The following is a 17622-nucleotide window of genomic DNA, read 5'->3' on the forward strand; positions in this document are numbered from 1 at the left end:
CCTCTGCCTTTCTAAATGGAGGGACAGTAACTGCGTGTGTATATGTAAAACCTGAAGATAGTCAGATTAACAGTAACAGTATTTTGTTTCTATCTGCCATTCTGCAATTCATCTCATGTAAACAATAACGTGGCGCACAGCGTGACGTGAAAAGAGGCACAACCCTTTGAAGTTGCGTGACGAACTCTGTAATCCTCGTCCACACGTAAACGCAAAAAAGGAGTTTTAAATAATCTCCGTTTTCGGTGAATCGCAACGCCGTTTACGTGTTGACGAAAAGCCCAAACGCATAGAAACAGCTGCGTTTTCAAAAATACCCGTGTAGGTGTGGACGTAGCGTAAAAGAGTTAGTAGTATATTTTATTACTACCTGTAATTTAAAGCCGTTTACTTGTATTTGCTTAATTGTTTACTAAATGTTTGAGGTGTGAAATAAACCGCAATGGAGCAAAATATGGGTGTGTGTGTTTGGAGGATGTGTTTGTGCGAGGGGGGGGGAGGTGTTAGGTGTGTGTGTGTGGGGAGGGGGACATTTTTCTTGTAAAAAAGGGGGGCCTGGCAAAAAAAGTTTGGGAACCACTGTTTTATGGAATGATGAATGAAAAGTACAACTAAGTTCTAGGTTATACCTACTTTCAGTTATATTGTTTTTGGTTCTTGCTAATATATATAATGTATGACTCCTTTGAACAATATTGAAACTTTAGCAAGGTTCTACGTCATTTGCTTGCGACGTATAATCGTCAGTCGCAGCGTCTGCGTCACTATTCCCCGCATCAGTTCTCTGATTGTTTCTTTCACCGCATTAAAACATCACACACCAGCAACCACGCATTACTCGGAAACACGGCGAAGTGAGGTAACTGCTAAAGGCTATGGCTTATCCTGAAGTCATTTTGTAGGCTTCGTGTGAGGCGTTTATCGCTGTTTGACTGTAGCAGACAACGAGCCTGCTGCGATGCAGGCGACAGTTAGAAATGGTGCAGTGCCAGTGCGGAGCTAGCAGGCTAACCTCAGTTAGCCGGAGGAGGAACGATGCTCAGTTAGCTGCTGTCAACTGGTCATTTAATCCCCTGATACTGTCTTTTCACCGACTTATTAATTAATAATAGTGAGAGCTGTTGTGTCTGGAACAAAAATATGAAAATCAAGTTCGTCTAACCTGTAGCTCCTAACGTTTAAGCCTTATGTTTCTCTAATTATTAACCTCCAGTTTTAAAGTAACTGAATTTAATGCTAACCTTCATGAAAGTGATAAGAGAGACAGATAATATTCGTTTGCTCTGAATAACAAAAAAAGCCTTAAGTAACCTTCTAAGTTTCTGTTTTATTTTTATAAACCCCCCTTTGATGCTGTGCAGCTGTTTTCCACATTAACTCTTTGTAAAAAAAAAAGCCACAACAGCACATTGCCAATATAATTTATTATTTAAAAAATATTTCAGGCAATTTGAAATTAGGTGGAGCCCAGAGTTTTGATTTAGTATGTCATCTAAATTCATAGCAAAATGTTGACGCTTTGGTACAATATTTGAGTCTCCCAAAATGTATTACATTCCTTTCAGCCGCTTCTTTCGTTTTCCTTGTTTTATTTTTAAAGCGAGAAATTGATCCGAGTGAGTGTTGTCTCCTACAGCGAGCACCGATGAGACTATGCCCTGGTTTGTTGTGGAGCCGCAAGGACGTCGCTATGCCTTTTTTTTTTTTGAATCTGACCTCTTCGAACAGAGATGAGGAAGCTTAACTTTTAAACAGTTCCGGTGTGCCGCGTGGTCACGTGACTCGCGACAGAAACCTAAGTTTTCTTCAGAAAAGAAATCGAAACTTAACCCTTTTGTGGAGGTCAGTTTCCTTTCTATTACATTAACAACCTCGTGGATTTTCCCTTCATCATCGCCGTGTAACAGTGTAGCAACGCATCTCGCAGCAGGCTTTATAAGCGCGCAAACCTCTCCGGTGTTTATCTTTGTGCTGCGGACAGGACCTGATCATCCAAAACCGGAAGACCCTGCATTTTGGATAACACCTTCAGCACTACATAGATTTGTGATTTTTTTTTTTCTTATTCTACCACGGGTTCCGTCTTTATTTTTACATTAATCTGTAACGTTTATTTTGTTATTATAATTATTATTACCTTATTTACATGGTGTCGAGTCTCGCATTTATGAATCTGCAACAGTAAGGGCGCTTTTTACTACTTCCACTTACTTTTTCAGCGCTGCCACTTTCATTTGAACTACTGTAGGTGAGAACTGTTAAAATCAGTATGTTATAATGCCTCTGATGATGCTGTAAGACTCCACGGGCCCTTTTCTGCTTGTAAATATAGCATATTGCGTGCACATGTGGAGGCGTGTGCACTAAATCTAGAGACTTCATTTCTGACATATTCAGGAAACAGAGGCCACAAAGGTTAGTGATGATAGAAGAGGGTGACTCTCAAAGTCAGGCTGTGCGCTGGAGGTGTTTTGTCTTTAATGTTTTTTTGTGTGTGTTTGTTTGTTTTTTGTATTAAATAGTGTTCGCAATCAGTTGTCAGATGCACAGTCTTGTCTTCATCTCTGTCTAGGCTAACAACAGAGGAGAGTGTAGTGAAAGCAGATTCTGAAAAACACAGTTGTTATTTTGGCTGTCAAATGTTGCCTTGCATCAGGGTCAAGATGAGTCAGCTTCAGTACTGTTTGGCCCCTCTGCTGCCGGCCCTGTCGGCCCTTATTACTGTGATGAACCAACACTATGGTGTTCTCTGTTAATGTGGTATGTTCGGGCCTGCTCAGCTCTCAGCGACATGCCGTTGATGCTGACTGTGCCAGAGGTGATGAAACCTGACTCAGTGGGTGTCTCCTTGTTGTCAGTCTCCCTGATATAGACATTATTGAGTGTTGTCAGATATGACACTTGAGGAGGAATCAATGTTTGTTTCTCCCATAGAAGGATTTTAAAGTTCTGGGACAGTGTAGGTCAAAATTTCTGTTTCAGATTGCTGATTTTTTTTTTTATGTTTTATTTTCATGCATGCTACAAGAATTTCTCTAGCTAGCTCTGTGAAAAATAACATTATAACCAGAATTGCTAGCTAACCGCTGCAGGCTTTTCCCCTGTCTGCAGTTTGTCACTGATGACTTTTTAGCCCATGTCCCTCTGCGCCCTTGTCTGTTCTCCTTGTCTGCATCAGTCTCACTTTCCCTCTCTGCTTCAGCTTCAGATCCAGCGATAATTTCTAAGGCCAGAAATAATACAGAATAGTTGCAACAAGGTCTGAATTATTTATCAGCTTCCTTTTTAACTGGGATTTGGTTTCAGTGTGACTGGAAGAGATAGTATGTCACCCTGCAGTATCCTTGTAGACTGAATAGTTATGATAATCTGATGATATATGCAGCACTCCCAGCTTGTCGTCTCCACATTTCCTCCAAACTTCTACATTGACCACATTTTTGATGATCCTCTGTGTTGTATGCTGCTGTATTTTGAGAAAGCAGTGGCATAGACAGTTGCTTAAAACCTTGTCCTTGGAGTTGTTATAGATTACTGACTTATCCAAGGACACTTGAGCAGGTTGGAGGGTTGCCAGCACAGTCTGAACTTGTGGTATTGGCTGGAATGACAGTTTTTTCTTAACCTCCCGACTGCTCCTTAATTTTTTTAAGTTTTTTTTTTTTTTTTTTTTTTTACAATAGAGTTATCTTGCTGTTATTTGTCTCAATTTATTGGTATTCTCCTAACTTTGCCCTTTGTTTTTATTTCAGGGTCTCTCAGCATGCAACTGGCCTGCCCTGACTCCTGATCAGGGTATTCTGTTTGCGCTAGAGGACATACACTAATACAGAAGCTGCACAGCCGGCAGCATCGGCCCCCTTCACGCTCAACCCCTGCGCTATGAGCAGAGGTAGAGGAGGGCCTTCCAAAGAACATTACTACAGGCATCCACCACCCCACGTGCAGGCAAGGGATAACTTCCATAGACCTGGCACAGGTGTATTCTATCCCAGAGCTGGGCCACAGCAGATCCCACATCCAAGTTACTACGACGGTCCTGCCCACCCTGAAGCACACATACAGCCCTCATCTCCTCTCATCCCTTCTACCCCCCCTACACCAAGCCACATTAAAGTGGTCCCAAACTCTGTCACTCATAATAGCTTGTACAGCCAGAATCACGGTGCAGGTTCAAGCCCTAATTCCTTTCATGATAAACAAAGAGAGTTCCTGACAGGACAGATCTCTGAGGCTCCACAATTTAGAGCCACTGTGAGTAGAGGAGGAGGGGGAGGAGGATTTGTACCCAACAGGTCACATAGTACTATATACCAGCCTCAGTCAGGATACTGTAGATATCCAAACCCCAGCAACAGCAGCCCTAGGGGTAGAGGGGGCTATAGCCAAGACCGGAGACCATACCGACCTGGTGCAGGATCTTCAAGAGGTAACCTAGCACCTCGACACTTGAATCAAAACCAGTTCCAAGGTAAAAACTATAACCAACACTCCAGCAGACAATGGCGCACCCAAACAGATTCACTTTGTGACAAATTTCAGAGTTTGTTGCTCAAAGACAGGCCCAACAGAGAAGGAGAAAGGTTTGACAGACATCCTTCATCCAGCAGCTCAGGAAATTTAAGTTTTTGTAAACCTAACATCACTCTCACAACTGAAATACAGGGCGAGGTACATGAGGCTTTGGGTGCGTTGAAGCCAAGTGAAAGTATTTCTGCTAAAGTGTTAGCCAGAAAACTGCATCTTCCCAAAAAGGTAGTCAACAAGGCTCTGTACTCTTTGGAACACTTACAGAAAGCTTCCAAGCAAGGATTAACCCCTCCTGAGTGGACACTATACAGAGAACCTCTCAGAGTCGAGGAAGACCAAAGCACAAAGTATCACGTACAAAATCGACCTCCTTGTACATCAGCCAGTTCAGAACCCCCACAAAAACCTGAAGAAAAGGTTGAAACAGAAACCGAAGAGGAAGTCCAGGCCAAAGAAGAGGACTCTGACACAGAATCGAGTTCTTCATATTCCTCCTCTTTAGAGTTTTCTGACTCTGAAGATTCCCAGTCATCAGCACAAGGTCAACACCACGAGAAGCAACATCCCAGCACTTCCAGCTCTCCTGATCAGGACATTAAAGGTGCTCTGATGGCAGAACAGAAGGAACAAATTTTTAAATACCTTCTTCAATCAAGGGAGGCAACAGCTCTTAACATAGCGAAAAATATTGGACTCAAGACTGCTAAGCAGGTCAATTCTACTCTGTACGCCCTAGAAAAGCAAGGTGAAGTCGTTAGGAATGTTGAAGTCAACCCTCCTACGTGGGAGCTCTCCACCCACCGCCGAGAGAGAATGGAGAGGAGTCTCAAAGCTGCACAGAGCAACCCAGCTGTCCTGGTTAAAATGGAAGTAGAAGAGGAGGAAGTGAGTGCCATCTTTTCCCCATCACCGCTACCACCATTACCAGGCCTTGAGGTACTTACGGGGGGTTGGATACCAGACCAAATTCTTAGTGAAGCGGTAGGTATAGTTAGAGTTTTTGCTTTATACATTTTGATTTGTTTAATTATAAATGGCTTTGGGTTTTCACTCAGCTACAGGAGAAGAAGTGAGGCAGAGTAGTTCAGGGGGCAGTGTGAGGTGGAGTGACCAGCACACCTGCCTTGATTTTGCCAGTCAGCCAGCTGTGACCAGATGGCACAAACCAGCCACCCTTCTTATTTCCCCTAAAATTTTATTTATTTATTTATTTTGTGCATCTCTGTCACACCAGAGATTTGAGTGGAGGAGGCAAGGCAACAGGCGTTTAATCAGATTTGAAATCTTTGCCTCAGAGCCTCTTTCCAAAACAAGATCAGTTAAATTTGATGTTGGACTCGACTAGTGGTTTTATTCTACCCGAGTCTCTGCTGTGTTTTATGATCTCAGATTTAGGGCCACGTTTAATTCAATTCACAGCATGGCGCACTGTGACAAGCCATACTCTTTTCTAATCACACACAAAGAAACAGTGAAGAGCACAAAGTTTGATCATCTAACTGGAACAAATTGTGAAGAAAAAGGACAAGTTGTGTAAAGAGTCCTCCTTCTAACGTTGCTCGTGTTTTCCAGCTATGCCTCTTTTATACACTGAAGGTAAAAACAGTTGATCCAAACCTGTGCATCCTCGATTAGAGCTCTTCTGGCAAGCCTCTTCTTTCCTCTGTCCTCCAACTGGATTTTGGGAATTGTGACACCCTTCAGCATAGATTGATTTCCAGGTCACCGTCGAGAGGACAGAGAAGACGAGGAGGAACAAATTAGTGAAATCAGAAAAGCCTTAGGACTCCACAGCTGGGTTGTGGACTGAGCCAGACTTTTTCCCAGAGTTATTGTTTGGAGTTGAGTGTGATTCAACCTGCTGGGCAGGCTCCACCTGAGTGCACAGAGTTTTGATTTATTCTGCATGTGTCCGTGCAAAGTGACAATAAAAGTCTGTTTGCTGCTCAGCATGGTCCCTGGCTTTGCCTGCACTCAGGTGAATCCATCTGTAGTGTAGGTCTCTGCTACATATAGAACAATACCCTAAACATAACAATTCGTGCACCTTATTACAGCGGCAAAAATTCCTTGAAATGTGGCGGCTAAATGAAAATCAAACCATAACTTAAAAATAATAAATTGGAAACTCTTTCACCTAAATAGGTCAAGCTCAATGGATAACAAATTCTAGGTATTAAAGATATTTCCCCAGTATAACACAGCATGCATTCTGAAAAGATTAAAATAGTAGCTTGACATTTTGAGACATAAGCTTATTCGCTCATTTCCCCGTTTCCAGCCTTTATGCTAAGCCAAATCAACCATCTGTGGATTTATCCAACAAACATAAAAGCAGTGTCAATCTTTCTTTCTAATTCTCTTCCAAATGTTGAACTATTGCTCTGAGAGACACTTTGCTGAAAATGTGAACTTTTTATTAATCGCATTTAGATAAGACTTGAAGATCTACCCTGCCTATATTAACCCTTTTACCTCAATTTTTCCCTTTCCATCTCGTTCCTCGTTTCAGCCCCTTTCCTCTGCCTCAGGTAAAAGCGAAAACGCCAATGAAGGACAGTGGTCCACTGATGACATCCCTGAATTCCTCAACGCTATTCGCAGAGAGACAGATGCTGAAAAAAAGGCAGCCGAGAAAGCCAATGCCATGGGGACTGTAGCTGTGTCAGTGGCTGCCCCGCCTCCCCAGAATCTGTGGGCTAAATTACAGGAGGTAAGGTTGAAGAACCCTGTGAGCGGTCTCATGGAGTATGCCCAGTATCTGGGCCAGAACTGCGAGTTCCTGCTGCTGGACCAGTCGGGACCCTCCCACGATCCTAGGTTAGTGATATGATCCACATACACCAGGCTTTGTGAATGCTATTATGGCACTTGCTGGTTCGTCACAGCTAATCACTGATTCAGGTTTTAGTACCACAATAATTACTTCATCATGGTTAACTCATAAAATATCACAGTTAATAGTGACAGTGCTGCTGTGTTACGACCTGATTTATCCAACATTTTCACGAGCTCATGAGTTCAGTTAGGTTCAGTTTTGTTTATATGGCACCAAATCACAACAACAGTCACAACAAGGCACTTTATATTGTAAGTTAGAGACTCTTCAGTAATACAGAGAAAACCCCAACAATAAAACGTCCCTTTTGAGCAAGCACTTGGCGACAGTGGGAAGGATAAACTCCCTTTTAACAGGAGGAAACCTCAAGAGCACAACCACCAGGAGTCATTGGCTGACACCCCATGGGGGTGATGGGAGGAAGACAGAACAAAAGACATGCTGTGGAAGAGAGCCAGAAATTAATAATAATTAATTAATAAGAACTAGTGATTAAATGCAGGGAGGTGTATAAACACCTAGTGAGTAAAAAAGAAGAGTGAACAAAAAAACACTCGGTGCATCATGGGAAACCCCAAGAAGCCTAGGCCTATTGCAGTGCAACTAAGGGAGGATTCAAGGTCACCTGCTCCAGCCCAAACTATATGCTTTATCAAAAAGGAAATGAAACAAGAAATATGCTCTCTCTCTTTCGTTTTCTTTTGTACGGAAATTGTTCTAGATGGATAAAACTTAACCGATGTAGAGGGTAAATCCTGTCCTTTTTTTCATTATGTGATAGTTTTGTTTTTACACCTACACGTTTCGTATCTTGCGAAGACACCTGTTGACAGATCTGTGTATTCAGAGTCTATAAGAGATAAATCTGCCGAAGTGAAATCAAACTAAAAATGTAAATTACTTTGCTTGTTAGTCAGCATAGGAATCTTGGTAAATTTTTCTTGAATTAATCATTTTTGCAGATAGTTGTGTCTCATCTATATTTTCTTTTTTGCTTCTGTTAGATTTCGTATGCAGGTGATGCTCAACGGGAGGCTGTTTCCTGTCGCGGAAGCTTCTAGTAAGAAAGTTGCAAAGAAGGATGCTGCTGCAGCCACACTGCGAATCCTTGTCAAAGAGATGCAGGGGGGGACGTGCACCGCCGATGAGGAAAATACTGGCAATGTGGAGCAGGTGATGGAGCTACTTCCAGACACCAGTGTAAGTTCTTTTCTAATCTGTGAAAATACGACCCCTTATGCGTTTTAAGAAATGAAATCACATTTAGTCACAGCACGCTTTAACTAATTGCCTGTGACTGGTCAGACTTTCGTCAATTGAGAGTGCATGAACGGTAAACAGAAGTCTAATTACCTGTGCTGGCTAAAACTGTGTCCGTAGCAGTTATCTAATGTTGGAGACCAATTAAAAACTGTGTCTGAGAAATGCCGTAAATTATAGTTGGCATTTTTGTTTACTCTCTCCACAAGGGGCCTGGTGAAAGCACAGGGGGGATTTTTGGGTCTGGCGGTGTGGAAGGGACGGCAGAGGGACCTCGCCAACCCCTGTCCCGCTCTCTGCCTGGTGGCAAGAATCCTGTGTCTGTCCTTATGGAGTACAGCCAGCGCAGTGGGAAGCCCATCGAGTTCATCAACACTGGGCAGGCGGGTCCACCGCATGATCCAAGGTACTGACTCATTCACCTCCCTTTGAATCTGTCCCTTTGGATGTTCTTCTCCACACTGCGTGCTCATAGGTTGAGTTTCTCTCTGTGGTCATACTTTTCTGCCTCAGAGCAGCAGCTGTTCAATATCTCTTCAGTACTGTAGTCATCTGACAAAGGCACAAAAACGTCTTTGTTCAGTCGATGGTCGAGTCAGACAAACAGTATAAACTTGTGTTTTCTTGCCATCACTTTCTAGAAAACGTTATCACTAGTCTTGATCATGATCTTAGTATCCCATAGGCTCCAGTTTCATTGTGATCATGGCGCATCTGCTCAGGCTTTGTAAAGTTATGAATCTGATCTCAGTTACAATCCAATAAAATCCTGTCCCTTCTGTTTCCCTTTCTCTGTTCTGGGCTCAGGTTCATGTACAGGGTGAAGGTGGGAGAGAGCTTGTTTGCAGAGGCCTCAGCTCCAAACAAGAAGGCAGCTCGCCAGCTGGCAGCAGAGGAGGCTGTCAAAGAATTAATGGCTGATGGGAAACTGCAGCTCAACAAGGTGTTTAATGAGAAACCAAGAATAGATGGGAATTGCATATTCCTAAAATTAAAGGAATAATTGATTTCTTGGGCATAAAGAAATTATTTTTGTCACATCTGTCACAAAGCTCTTTTCTTTAATGTTCACATCTTTCTTTTGCACCACCGCCTCACCCGTCTGTCTTCTCCAGCCTCAGTTGCCCTTGGGTCCTTCCAGTGGCAGTGACGAGAGTTTTTCTGGGGCAACGTGCCCCAGTTTACCTCCACTTACTGCAGATGAGTTGCGAGCAGCCCACGAGGCAGGGGTCGGGGACCTCATCAACCACCTGAACAACAATGCAGTGTCGGGTCTTCTGGAGTATGCCAGAGCCCGGGGCTTTGCTGCCGAGATCCGCCTTGTGGGCCAGTCTGGACCGCCACATGACCCTAAGTATGTTAGACCATGATGCAACCAAACCCACAGACCAGAAGGAGTTCTATTACTGTCTGGGCTGCCACGTACTTGTAAAAGGAATATTTTATGTAGATTTTCGAATAATTTAAAGATTTTCTTTTTGCCTTGCTTTCCAGGATCTTTGGTGTGTTGCAATAGTAACTCATGCTATGAGGGAATTATTAGAATAGATATTTGTGTTTTATCTCTTTGTTAAAAACAGCTGGGGTTTCCATGCAGTCATGTGAGGGGGGAAAACCAACCAAAATCCTCTGCTTATCTTACTTTCTGCCCCGTCTTCTCAGGTTCACCTACCAGGCCAAGCTCGGCGGACGCTGGTTCCCTCCCGTCTGTGCGTCCAACAAGAAGCAGGGAAAGCAGGAAGCAGCTGATGCTGCACTGCGGGTTCTGATTGGAGAAGCTGAGAGAGCAGCCCGCACTGGGGAGCTTACACCAGCCGAGGTACTGACTATTCAATGAATTCAGGCATTTCATCTTAAAAGTTAAAAGTGCACCAGCTTTAAAAGAGCTTTCTGTGGCTCAGCGTGGGATTACAGCTGAACATAATGGAATGAAACAGTCGAGCATAGCAACAGGTTCTGCTTAGCTTGATTACTTGTGCTGAAAGATTAAGCTTAAAGTAATCTACAGTAAATGCTTGAAGGATAATCAACTAACCACTTCACTTGCTCTGCTGAGAAAATAATATCAGAAAATGTCTTTATGTACATTTGAAATTGTTCAAGACAAAAGCAGTCTAAGGTAAACTGCTTCATACAAGGGTGTAAGAAGTGACACGTCTGTATAGACAGCATACTAAAACATGCAGTTTGTTATAGTCTCCTGTTCTAGTTTCACATTTTTGTCCAATTCATATTCAGAGAATCCAGAATATTGAATAATAATGTTTTAAATAATGCTTCCTGTCTTTCTTTCCTTTGCGTGTTTTTATACTCCCCTCTCCTAGTTACCAGTGAGCGGCAGCACACTGCATGATCAGATAGCAATGTTGAGTCACCAGCGCTTCAACGCTCTGACCACACGGATCCAGCACTGCCTTCTGGGACGCAAGATTCTGGCCACGATCATCATGAGGAGGGGGGAGGGCCTGGGGACTGTTGTCAGCCTTGGAACTGGTACGTCCATTACCTTTAGCATATAACATATGAAATGACCAAAGTGGTAAAAATGTAAGGAATTGTGGAGCACTGTGGGGGTGGATGGGGGGGGATTGCCCCTGCATTTTTCCATGATGTTTAGTTTTGTGGATTTCTGCGCTTAGAGGTATGTACTGTCACAAAGCTGAAGCAACTAGGTCACCGCTGAACCGAGAGGCGCTGCATTGTCGTGTTTTTTGACATTGAATTTGTCTTTTTTCTCTCTCTCTCTCTCTCATTCTTGTTGTCAGGAAATCGCTGTGTTAAAGGGGAGGAGCTGAGCCTTAAAGGAGAGACTGTTAATGACTGCCATGCAGAAATCATCTCCAGGAGAGGATTTATTCGGTAGAAATTGATATCTTGCTTCTTTATCAGTGTTTCTCCTACACTTCTAAAAATACCCCCCTCTCCCTGAAACGGCATCTGTGGGACATTATAAGTCTAGCTCACCTTCTCCTTTCCTCTCAGGTTTCTGTACAGTGAGCTGTTCAAGCACTATGAAGGTGCAGACGATAGTATATTTGAACCGGCAGAGAATAACAAACTACGGATCAAATCTGACATCACCTTTCACCTCTACATTAGGTGGGAGTATGAGATGTTTTCTTTCTCTTTCTTCACTACCCCCCAAGCCTTCACTTTCACACATCAGTGTTTCCTGTTTAGCTCTGTGAGGTCTCATCTCCTAAACTGCAGGTTGCTTTGCTGTGCATCATAGCAATACCTTATCTCTCTCCTTTTTCTCTCATCCTTAGTACGGCACCGTGTGGGGATGGTGCTCTGTTTGATAAGTCATGCAGTGAGGCGGGGGATGAAGCTCAAGGCCACCAGCCTCTGTTTGAGAATGTTAAGCAGGGCAAGCTTCGCACTAAAGTGGAGAATGGTGAGGCGCGATACTAAAAGAGAAATTGTGTTTTATGTACATGATCTGTCGTGAAATGTAGATGAAAGCAAATGATACCACATCCTGGTTTGTAAGCAAGAGTGTGCCGTTGGTCTTTGCCAGGTGAGGGCACCATCCCTGTGGAGTCAAGTGCCATTGTACCCACCTGGGATGGCATCCAGCACGGTGAAAGGCTGAGGACAATGAGCTGCAGTGATAAGATCCTGCGCTGGAATGTGATAGGCCTACAGGGGGCACTGCTTACCCATTTCTTGGATCCCATCTACCTGAAGTCCATCACACTTGGTAAAATATAAAGATTTCTTTGTCCAGATACGAGTCGGTGAAAAATGGTGGACTCCCATTGCATTGGTTCTGGACTTGGATACCAGTTTTACAGCATGTCTTTGCGTCTCTTATCCAACAGGCTATTTGTACAGCCACGGTCACCTGACACGCGCCGTTTGCTGTCGGTTGGCCAGAGACGGCGAGGCTTTCACGCAGAGTCTCCCCGCTCCCTTCAAGCTGAACCACCCTGAGGTAACCGCACAGGTTTTTGGCAAGGTCACACTTGGAACATTTATCATGAACATTAAGTTTATTCTCACTAAATCCATCAAGCTGCCAACAATCCTATTTGTGCCTGCACAGCTTTTTTTTTTTTTATTGCTCATATTATTTTAAATTTAGCTCATCCATCAATTAACAAAAAGCCAGCAGGTCGCTGTTGTAACACCAAGAGAAAAGGAAGAAATATAGCAGCTGGCACACTTTCAGTTTCTTCTTCTTTTTTTTCTTTTTTTTTTAGCCTTTTTTTTTTCTTAACATTTTCTTGGTTTGTCATTTAGTTTGACACTAATCAACACAGTATGACGCCTCTGACACATCAGTGATGCACGTGTTACTCATCTAATTAAAGAACTGCTAATTTACAAAATTCCCTTCTCCCACACCACCTGGGTGGACTTGTAGGTCGGCAGGGTGAGTGTGTATGACTCCACACGTCACACAGGCAAGACCAAGGAGTCCAGTGTGAACTGGAGCTTTCCAGACCAGCACAGTGTTGAAGTGCTTGATGGGACCAAAGGAAAAGTAGATGGGTATGTAGCATGTAGGGACTGACATGTATTATCTTTACTGATTTTTTTTTATTATTATTATTAATAGTAAGGATTGTGAGTTGATTCTAAATCTACAGTTGACATTACATTCAACAGCTTCAAGACTTATTGTATTATCCTTTTCGATCTTTATTTGATTTAGTATAGATTATGTTTGTACATAGCGCAGACTCACGAGAGTAAAGATAGAACAGCAACCTCTTTGCAACTAGTAAATTCAGTGGTTGCACTAAATTTGTATGCTGTTGGAGGCAAAATGCAAGTAGTTGCACCAACCAACTCAATGCCTAGTGGTTTAGGATTTTGCATACTCAACCTCTGGGCGATCAGTTTGCTCACAAGGTGTTTGTACAGGTTGTATGATGGGAGGAAGCATGTCACAGTCTTGGACTGACTGCAGTCAGTCTCAGACAGACTAGTGAAAGCATGCAAATTATTGCTGTCTAACTGATCCAACACACCGCATCAATTGGAGTCAGACTGCGTTGAGTCAACTTGTCTGCAAAGCATCACTTTGCAACTGTTCAGGTTACATTCCAGTATAAAAGCAATCAGAGCACCTGTGTCATTTTACAGTTAAATGGTCGTCCTACAGCAACTACAGTACGTCACTATTTGTGGAGGAATTTCTGGATTTCTGTTCCATATGTGTGAGATTTGCACTCTGAGTATAGTTAATGTCAATTTCTGAGTACATAGAAACAAAAGATTTGCAGTTTTTGCTGATTTATCAGAGTGTAAAGAAACAGTTTTAAATGCAAAAGGACTCCAACTTTGTTGCACATGCTTGCAGTAACACTGAGGTGTACAGCTACTGCTTTTCCTAGTGTGACTTTTGCATAACCAGGAAAAAGAAGTCAGGAATTCTGATTTTAAATTCGATCACTTCATAGCTCCCAAAATGTTTTGTTGAGTTGTTGTTCAGTGTGAGCCACATAAAGCTTTGAAAAGACATGTCTTGATGCATGCACAATAATTCAGATAAAAAAATCCAACAAAGTCAATTCGGTTCATGTGGACCAACATTTTCAGTGGCAGAAATGTTTCATCACTCATCCAGGTAACCACTACAGTCTCAGGAAATGTCTGGTGAGACTTCTTCAGCCTCACTGGACATTTGTGACATCGCTCATCCAAGTGACTTCCTGTCACTTGGATGAGCGATGAAACGTTTCTCCCACTGAAAACGTTGCATCCAGATGAACTGAATTAACTTTAGGGGATTTGAATGGATGCTGACACCCACTCTGGGGGAAACACTGAACCAGGTTGTGATAATTCAGTTTCAGTTTGTGGAGTTTTTTCCCCTTATTTATCTTTATAACGTCTTCTCACACCCTCCTATACCACATTAGTAATAAAAACTCTTTACAAAACACCATAAACTGAAAGCTGTTTGCAGATTTTTTGCTTCATTTAATTTTAATTAAGTGAGTCAAAACAGATCAGCAGGGAGCGAAGTAAGCTAAATAAGAAACACTGCATGATCTGAGGAAACACTTTGTCATGCCAGCCTGCCAGACAAACCATAATGTTTTTCCTGTCACACTTGTTTTGCATTTTTTTTAAATACTTTGCTAATGTCTTTTTTGTCCAGGACCAAACTGGCTGTGTCCCGTGTGTCCAAGTCCAATCTATTCCATCTTTTCCGCTCCCTGTGCCAGCGAAGCGGTCACACTGACCTCCTCTCCCTGCCCTCCTACGCTCAGGCAAAGATGTCTGCTGTGTCCTTCCAGCAAGCCAAGCAACAGTTTTTCCAAGCTCTCAGCGCCCACGGCTACGGAGCCTGGATCGGAAAACCCCTGGAAGAAAAGAGCTTCGAGGCTGGGGAGGGAAACTGGAACAATGGGGCACCTGTGGGAAACAGCAACAATGTAGGAGCAGTGGAGGCGTAGAACTGTTGGGTCGAGTGCTTTATAAAATAATACCACTGCGTGCAGGGAGAAAAGCACAAAGTGCAAACAGGGTTAAAGACAAAAGGATAATCAAACAATGCGACGACGCTAGTGCCCAAAACTGTGGAAAGACTAAAGAGAGAGTGAAAGAAAGGGACATAAGAAGTGAGTGGAATAGGTCAAGGAGGGCAAACCCTAAAGGATGAGCGAGTCCACAGCTGACAAGACAGAGCTCCGCGGGGTGTACAGAATATTGTAGACACTACATGCAAAAGAATTAGTCTGAAGTCAGTAAACCAACATGGCAGGCACTGCTCAGAAGCTCAGTTTCAGTTTTTCTTTGTCACCGTTTGGCATTTGTGGTTCTTGCTTTCCTATTGTACTACTTGATGTGCACACTTATATGTGCAGGTTCCCGTTGCAAATGTCTGCACCCAAATCACTTGTTCTCTTTGCAGAGGAGAGAAACTGCGTATTGGAATTCAGCCTGGTGTGACCAGTGCCATGTAGCAGTGTTTGTAATTGTGATAAATTTACTTTGCAGTGGAAGTCTTCTATCATCAAGTACTCATTATGCTTATATTGCGTTAATGTGCTTTTTAGGACGAAGAGAAATAATGGGACACTCTCAGCGGGAACTTTCGGGTTGGATGTTTGAAACTGCATTGATTTCATTTTGATGTCAAAAGGAAAATTACAAGAATGTACATAAGAAGATCATTAATTAATGTTCATTGTTCAACATTTCAGTCTTTAATTCCCGTACATGCTTTAAAGTCTTCAGTCAGGCTTCTTTTTAGTTAAACATGCTGATCGTACGTCTGCTGGCTGTTGTTGCAGCTTTTTGTCTTTTTTCCTTGTGTTTTGAGTATTTCTCTTCCTCCTGAACCCCCGACCCTCTTCTGTCAAAGTGTTCATCAGTAGCTGGGTGTTTTTTTTAAGTCCTGGGAAGCCTCGCGTGTCCTGCCTGTGGGGAAAGCCACCTTATATTTTTCAAAATCTAAATCTAAATACACAAAGGTTTCAAGCTCTGGTAAACTGGCTAAACTGCGGCTTCAGTTTTGTCTTTGATTTGGGTGAATGATGCAATATATAAATATATACAGATATATATTATATATATGGTATATACAAATACATGAACATACAGATGTACAGTGGGTTCCAAAAGTTTAAGCCTGGTTACAGAAGCTTTTATTTTAATGTGTGGCTGTTTTGTTTTGGGTCTTTATGTTTTTTTTGAAAATTTGAAATACAGTTATAGAAAGATGAGCAGTTTTAAGATTTGAACGAGCTGCTGTTTCCATTAAACAGACCTCGGAGTTTTGGAAAGAGTTTGAACGCGTTGCCGCATGTCAGAGATGTAATGTGACGCAGGATGTCTCTCTCAGATGTTTGTGCTTAATGTCTGATAACTGCAGAGGTAAAGCTATGCAAGTCAGCTCTCTGATCCTTCAAACGGTTTGGGGTAGCTTTGATGCATGTATAGAGCCATTGTTTTACTGGAAAATAAATCTCTCTTTTTTTGTCATTGGTTTTGAAGTTGTCTCTGTAAAAACAAGAGCAGCACCTCCAGTGAATTCTTGTCTTCAGCAGTGAGTTATGCAGCCGTGTGTACTTTTTTTTTTAAACTCTTGGTAAATTCTCATCTATATTCGCTGCACTGAGCTCTACATGTATGTGAATCACTTAGCTCAGAAACTCAGACTCATGGGCCCTCACTATGATAAAATGGGCTTTTTGGTTTAACGGTGTATAGACAGTGTGTCTGTCTGTGTATGTATATGTGCAGGATTAATGTATATAAATCATTCTCAGTTTCTTTTCTATATTTTTCCTGATATTTTAATTAACTGACAGTGAAATTTATTCCTTTTTTTTAACAATGACTTTTGAAAAAGTTAAAAATAATAAAAGTAGCAGTCTGTCATATTTTCATATTTTTCATCTTATTTCTTTGTGGGAGGCCTTGAAAGGCCTGGGGTTTGAAGTGTCTGAATGATACAAGGGCATTTAAAATTTGCAGCTCAGAGCTGCTGTTGAGGTGTTTTATGAGTGCTAAAAAATGACTTGCAATGCCCTTGTTGCTCACTCTTCATCTGTGACTAAGCTGTGGATTACACCTATGCAGAAACAATGAGTGGAGAAGAGAATTTCAAGTGTGAGGAAGATGGTAATTTCTACAGCAGGGACTCCTTCCCTCAGGGTGGTGTTTTGATCCAATCTGCCTTCTGATAGCTGCAAAGCCTATTGCAGTGCTCCAAAGGATCAGCAGATGGAAACGTGTGCACACCTTAAGCCTGCGGGTCTGTTTTTGAATGCATGCATCAGGGAAAGCCTACATGAAACCAGCCATGGGTGACCTGATATTCATGGTGGATGCAAGACAGATTTCTGGGTAGATATGATTTGTGACTTGCAGAGTTTTGATCTGTAGATTAGCTCATTGCATTCAGCGATATGCCAGAATTAACTGTGTCATTTTCTAAGCTGTAGATGTTTAGAGATGCGCGTATTTTCTCTCATTTTTTTGTAAGAGTACATTTATAGCCCTATACTCTGTCTTTTGTGACCAACTGC

General features: G+C 42.4%; 1 protein-coding gene across 6 annotated transcripts; it reads left to right on the top strand.

Annotated features, from left to right (window-relative positions):
- Positions 1-716: 716 nt before the first annotated feature.
- On the top strand, positions 717-16974 carry adar (adenosine deaminase RNA specific). Of its 6 annotated transcripts, none has more exons than XM_013274814.3 (16): positions 717-859; positions 3753-5511; positions 7043-7350; positions 8374-8569; positions 8839-9035; positions 9437-9572; positions 9745-9983; positions 10292-10448; positions 10954-11122; positions 11395-11488; positions 11612-11728; positions 11899-12026; positions 12150-12332; positions 12454-12566; positions 12999-13126; positions 14745-16974. In XM_013274814.3, the coding sequence occupies exons 2-16, from the start codon at positions 3883-3885 to the stop codon at positions 15040-15042; spliced, it is 4092 nt and encodes a 1363-aa protein (XP_013130268.1). In that variant the 5' UTR covers positions 717-859; positions 3753-3882; the 3' UTR covers positions 15043-16974. The 6 variants fall into 6 exon arrangements, with proteins under 6 accessions (XP_013130268.1, XP_013130272.1, XP_019220367.1 ...); XM_013274818.3 differs by having other exon boundaries at positions 3753-5466; XM_019364822.2 differs by having other exon boundaries at positions 3753-5415.
- The last annotated feature ends 648 nt before the right edge of the window (positions 16975-17622 follow it).

This window comes from Oreochromis niloticus, linkage group LG11 (genome assembly GCF_001858045.2).
Source record: "Oreochromis niloticus isolate F11D_XX linkage group LG11, O_niloticus_UMD_NMBU, whole genome shotgun sequence".
NCBI classification, from domain to species: Eukaryota; Metazoa; Chordata; class Actinopteri; order Cichliformes; family Cichlidae; genus Oreochromis; species Oreochromis niloticus.